General features: G+C 38.2%; 1 protein-coding gene across 1 annotated transcript in view; it reads right to left on the bottom strand.

Moving 5' to 3' along the window:
* Positions 1–5,705: 5,705 nt before the first annotated feature.
* Positions 5,706–6,000, bottom strand: part of TMPRSS11A (transmembrane serine protease 11A) — a 39,244-nt gene continuing 38,949 nt past the window's right edge. Inside the window, exon 10 of the mRNA XM_054553605.1 lies at positions 5,706–5,710. Coding sequence (XP_054409580.1) covers positions 5,706–5,710 — 5 coding nt within the window. The remainder of the gene's footprint in view (positions 5,711–6,000) is intronic.

The following is a 6,000-nucleotide window of genomic DNA, read 5'->3' as shown; positions in this document are numbered from 1 at the left end:
CCAAAAACTCTTAATTTGCCCTTTTTAGGCCATTTTCTAAATCTTGTAGGTGTGCTTTTTTTTTTTTAATTCTTTCTTCTTTTGTTTCATCTGACTGAATTTTCAAATACCCTATCTTCAGGCTCACTAATTTTTTCTCCTGTTTAATTACTTCTACTATTAAAAAACTCTGATGCATTCTTCAGTATGCCAATTGCATTTTTCAACTCCAGAATTTCTGCTTAGTTCTTTCTAATTATTTCAATCTCTTTGTTTAATTTACTTGATTGCATTCTGTATTCCTTCTCTGTCTTGTCTTGAATTTCTTTGAGTTTCTTCAACATGGCTATTTTGAATTATCTGTTTTAAAGTTCACATGTCTTTCTTTGTCCAGGATTGGTCCTTGGTGCCTTATTTTGTTCATTTGATGAGGTCACATTTTTCCTGGATGTTGTTAATGCTTGTAGATGTTCTTCAGTGTCTGAGCTTTGAAGAGTTAGGTATTTATTATAGTTTTCTCAATCTGGGCTTATTTGTACCCATCCTTCTTGGGAAGGCTTTCCAGATATTCAAAAGGACTTGAGTGTTGTGATCCAAGCTCTATCTGCTTTAAGGGGGCACCCGAGGCCCAGTAACACTGTGGTTCTTGCAGATTCATAGAGTACCGCCTTGATGGTCTTGGACAAGATCTGAAAGAATTCTCTGGATTACCAGGCAGAGACTCTTGTTCTCTTTCCTTACTTTCTCCAAAGTGAATGAAGTCTCTTTCTCTCTGTTCTAAGACACCTGAAACTGGGGATGGTGTAACACAAGCATCTCTATGACCAACACTACTAGAACTGTGCTGGGTCAGACCCAAAGCCAGCACAGCTCTGAGTCTCACCCAAGGCCTGCTGTAACCACTCCCTGGCTATGACCTATGTTCATTCAAGGCCCTGGGACTCTACTATCAGCAAGTGGCAAAGCCAGCCAGGCCTGTATCCCTCCCTTCAGGGTGAGTTCCCCCCACCCCTGGGCATGTCCAGGGTGCCTTCTGGGAGCCAGGGACTAGAGTCAAAAACTTTAGAAGTCTACCTGACTTTCTACTGTACTGTGCCTGAGCTGGCACTCAAACCAAGAGATGCAGTCCTTCCCTTTTCCAAAGGCAGAGGAGACTCACCCCATGGCCATCACTGTCACAGGCCCATGGGAGTACTGCCAGACTACTATTGATGTTCCCCTAAGGCCCAAGGGCTCTTTTGTCAGCATGTGGTGAATTCTGCCTGTCCTGAGATTCAACCTTTAGGGTGAATAGGCTCCCTTCTGGCCCAGGGAAGGTCCAGAAATGCCATCCAAGGGTCAAGTCCTAGTTGGAGACCCTAAGGGCCCACTTGGTGCTCTATCCCCTTGTGGCCAAGCTAGTACCGAAAGTGCAGGGCAAAGTCCCCTTTGCTTTTCCCTCTGCTGTTCTTAAAGGAAAGGAGTCTCGTAGCCACCACAGCTGGGAATATGCTGAGTCTCATCTGAGCCCAGCACATCTTAAGAGTCTTACCCAAACCCTTCGACATAGTACCTAGGTATTGCTGCTGGCTCTTCAGGGACCAAAGGCTCTTTCGTTAGGGGGTGATGAATCCTGCCAGAACTGGGTCCTTCCTTTCAAGGAAACAGGGTCCCTTCTGGCCCGGGGTGTGTTTAGAAATATCATCCAGGAGCTAGGACCTGGAAAGGGGGCCTCATGACTCTGACCAGTGCCCTATCCTGCTGTGGCTGAGCTTGTATCCAAGATGCAAGACAAAGTCCTCCCCACTATTCTGTCCTCTCTCCTCAAATGGAGGGAATGATTATCTTTTGGGGCTATGAGTTGTGCAGCCTGGGCTTAGGGGAGAGGTGATGCAAGCACTCTCTCAGCTGGTGTCTCAGTAGGTTACATGTCCTCTCCAATCCACTCTCTCTGGGCCCAGTTCAGCACTGGAACACACCTAAGTGTTTCAATCCTTGTTGCCTAGCCTGCCTGTCAAGTTTATTTGGAACCACAGTGCACTTTAGCCCATGGTGGTGAGGCTCGCAGGAACACAAGGCTGGACCACTGGGATAGACTATTCTCCTCTGGTTACGGCTGGTTTAGATACTCCCTCCATGGGTGGGTGTCAGCTGAGTTTAGTCTATGTTTGTTTTCTGTTATAATAGGGCAGCACTGAGTTTAGTGCCTCAAAAATACTGTCATCTCTCTCTGCTTAGCACGCCAAAATATTCTTTGCACCACACCGCTGCTTCCAGGGTACGGGGGAGGCATGGTGCCAGTGATTCAGTACTGTTTCTCCTACCTTTTCAGTGCTTCTTTCAGTGATATAAAGTTAAAACCAGATACTGTGAGTTCTCACCTTATTTTTGGTCTTATGAAGGTGATCATTTTGTGTAGATAGTTGTTAAATTGGTTTCCTTTGGGAAGGGGGACAATCAGTTGAGGCTTCTATTCTGTTATCCTGCTCCACTCCTCCCCAAATGAATGTTAATAATACACTAAATGCTCAGACTTCACCACTGCACATATATCCATGTAACAAAACTGCACTTTGTACCCCTTAAATTTATACAAATAAAAAATATAATAGTGAATGATTATTTGAGAACATTTATTGGCATTGCCGGTCATGATTGATTAGATTGTGAAATCAATTTAGTCGACAGGGTAAATGTTTCTTTAAAAGTAGAATAGAATTGAGTAGCATAGAGTACAATAAAGTAGAAAATATTAGATTTCATTACATTTTGTAATGGTAAGTATTGTTTTATGAAACTTCTGTTTCAATTTTTGTATATATTTGGTTGTATATGTAGGGAGCTGTGATATATGGGTGAGCTGTGATATATGGGTGTATATGTAGGGAGCTGTGGATTTTGGTCAAGGTTGAGAAACTCTGCTAGAGGGTGTTTTTCATGAAGCCCTATCTTCATGGAAAACTTTAATGGTGCTCTATGACTATACTCTAGTTCAGGCAGAAGCATAAGACAAATTCTTTGAGGACATTACGTGTGGGGAGATCAGTCTGTATTTGAAACAGCCACAGGCTGAAGCACCAGTCATGTATTCTGTTATTTATTTTAGGAACATGATAGTGAATGTTCAGCTTGATCAGAAAACTATAGTTTCTGAATATTTGATGTCATAACTTTGAGTCATCTCTCACATTTCTAAAAATGATCAAGTGAATCCAGAATAGTGGTTCTCAAAAGGGGACAATTTTATACTTTAGGGGACCTTTGCCAATGTCTGGAGATATTTTTTATTATAATAATTTGAGAAAAGGGGTATGCTACAGGCATCTAGTGGGATGCTGCTAAGTATTCTACAATGAACAGGATAGCCCCTTACAATAAAACATTATCCAGATCAAAATATTAATAGTGCCAAGTTTGTGAACTCAGCTTCAGAGTGATCCAAACTAGTTATTTAAAAGAAATGTGATTTTAATGACAGTTGAAAGATTCATGATATTGACCTAAAACAAACTCAGTGATATTGTTTGTAGAATGCTCTGATCACCAACTTTATTAGATTAAAAATGACATATCAATATCTGCTTACATGTGACCCAAAATGAAATGCTGCACCAAATAGTTTAAAAATACAAAGTTTATAATTCTAAGATCATTTCCTGAATCTGAACATCCAAAGTCAGCATTAAATTTTACCACCATAATATAGAATAATTTATATGCCTATGTATATTTATATATGAAGAAGAAACTTTGTCTTGAAGTGAATTCAGAGAATTGGCAGCCAGCTGCCTAAATGAATCTCATCATTTAAAATTCTTAAGAGTTTTCTACCTTAATACAGGTTCAATAGCTCTCACTTAAAATTTTATAGATCTCATGATTCAATAAAAATAGGCAATAATAAAGATACTTTGTAAGCAAAAGGGAAGGTGAAACTGGTATCTGTGTTCTAGGCCCATTGGTGATTCAGACTACCTATTGCTTCACTGAGTCATTTATGTTTTCTGGCTTCAGTTCTCTTAAACATAAGTATATCGGCCTATGTGACATGCAATCTCTTCTCAGCTTTAAAATTCTATGAGTCTAAATTATGAATCAAGTGTTTTATGAGTGAACTGCATATCTCTTTTAGATATTTTGGGATTATTTTCATGCCTTCTCAATAGCATGTGAGGGAAATTATTATAAAGCAAGTTCATCGTTCCAATGATTTGTCTTATATTTGGGCTAAATGAGTAAATGACTCCCTAGCCTGCAGACCATAATATTTCACAGACATTGCCAAGCAGAATAATTGCTTCCATAAAGCCTTAATTTAATTGTATTACAAAATACATGAGCCTTACTCTCCTAATGACTTCAGGAGACACGTTGCTTATGGAGTATGTTTTCTCTTGTGGACCACATATAACAAAGTGGTCCAAAAGAGAAAACATACTATATGTTATATGTTATAGCCACATGTGTTATATGCAGTAGGTGCTCAAATTTTATATTTATTTTCAAGTTTTTCTAAAACTAGGGTTTTATGATTGCAATAGTTGGGACATTGCCATAAGCCTTATAAGCTATTTGGCTGTAGCAATGCAAAGGCATAAACTTTTTCTTGCTACAGAGGAAGACGATGTTCTTTGATTTCTCAAGGTATTAGTAAATTCTTATTTTTTTTCAGACATTTAACCCTGCAATAATAATGCACAAAATGTCCCCCTTGTGGTCAAAATGTGTAAGTGCATCTGTGAAATGTCAAATTTCTTATGCCTGTGTTTTGGGACTACTCATGAAATTACTATCACCTTCTCCCAAATTTTTAACAAATATATAGTTTTGATTAACCAGTCACTCTATCTATCCATATATAATTCATTAATCGGGATTTTTCTGGTTATACCTGTAGGATAGGAATATCTATGTGACTGTGTGTGTGTATGTGTGTGTGTGTGTGTGTGTGTGTGTGCGTGTGTGTGTAGAAAAGTCACCAAAAAATTAGAGGTTTTATAACTAAAAAAAGTTAGAAGATCTCTGGCTTGTTTTACTATCAGACTTTGTTTCCTACATATGACTTTATTTTATTGGTGTCTCTCAAATGGGTGTAGAAGTAGAAAATTCATTTCTTATGGTGGAAAGGCACTTTGGAAAATCTGATTGAATAAGGAAAAAGAAAAAAAAAGTGTTTGTGAGCTCGAGAGAAATGTAGGGAATTGTACAAGAGTTTCTTGAACACTTTGTGAGTTCAAAAAGTTTCTCAGTTAAAAGGAGACCCTTGACAACGACATTCTAAAAATCCCATGGACTATCTTCAAAAATATGTATGAGTCTCACAGGTACTTCAACATTCGTGATTTAAAGAGCTAAGTATCTCTACTGTATTTTTCAAGCCAGATCCATTACTTTACAAATAAAAGTCCCTTATAAATTGGCTAAGGATTATTGGTTGATTAAAGTGATTCTAAATAACTTACGTTGTGTGTTTCATGTTGCTAGATCCAGTAATTTAATATCACTTTGTTGTACTACATCCACTAAATAGTTGAATTCTCATGCATATATGACCTGCATACAGCTCTCTTTGTTTAACTTTTATGGTGAATCAGACGCCTGTTTTTGAAGCAATCCAGTTTCGGTAATAAGTCACTTGTGTGTAGACTCCAGGCTTGTCCTTTTGACCACAGTTATCTCCCCAGCTCACAATTCCAATGAGATACCAGGTATCTTTCAGATCCCTTGTGACTAAAGGTCCCCCAGAATCACCCTGAAAATAAAAACGTAAGAAAAGAGAAAGAAAATTAGCTAAACATAAAGCTCATTTTTTAAGATATTTTGACGAATCACATATTTTGTTACTAGACAGTACATGTATAGACTATCAACACAGAATAATTAATTGAGACATGGATTTTAAAATTACAAAGAGCCCTAAGGTTTAACTTTCACATTTAAAAAATAAAATTTGTTTTGTTAGAGTAAACAGTACTTAGTTAAAAAAGGCAAAAACGAAAAAACATGAAGAGGCTTGAAAAGCAATTATGTCCCACGTTACCT

This window comes from Pongo abelii, chromosome 3 (assembly GCF_028885655.2).
Source record: "Pongo abelii isolate AG06213 chromosome 3, NHGRI_mPonAbe1-v2.0_pri, whole genome shotgun sequence".
Taxonomy (NCBI): domain Eukaryota; kingdom Metazoa; phylum Chordata; class Mammalia; order Primates; family Hominidae; genus Pongo; species Pongo abelii.
The sequence above is the reverse complement of the archived record's forward strand: the minus strand, read 5'-3'. Positions and strand labels throughout refer to the sequence as shown.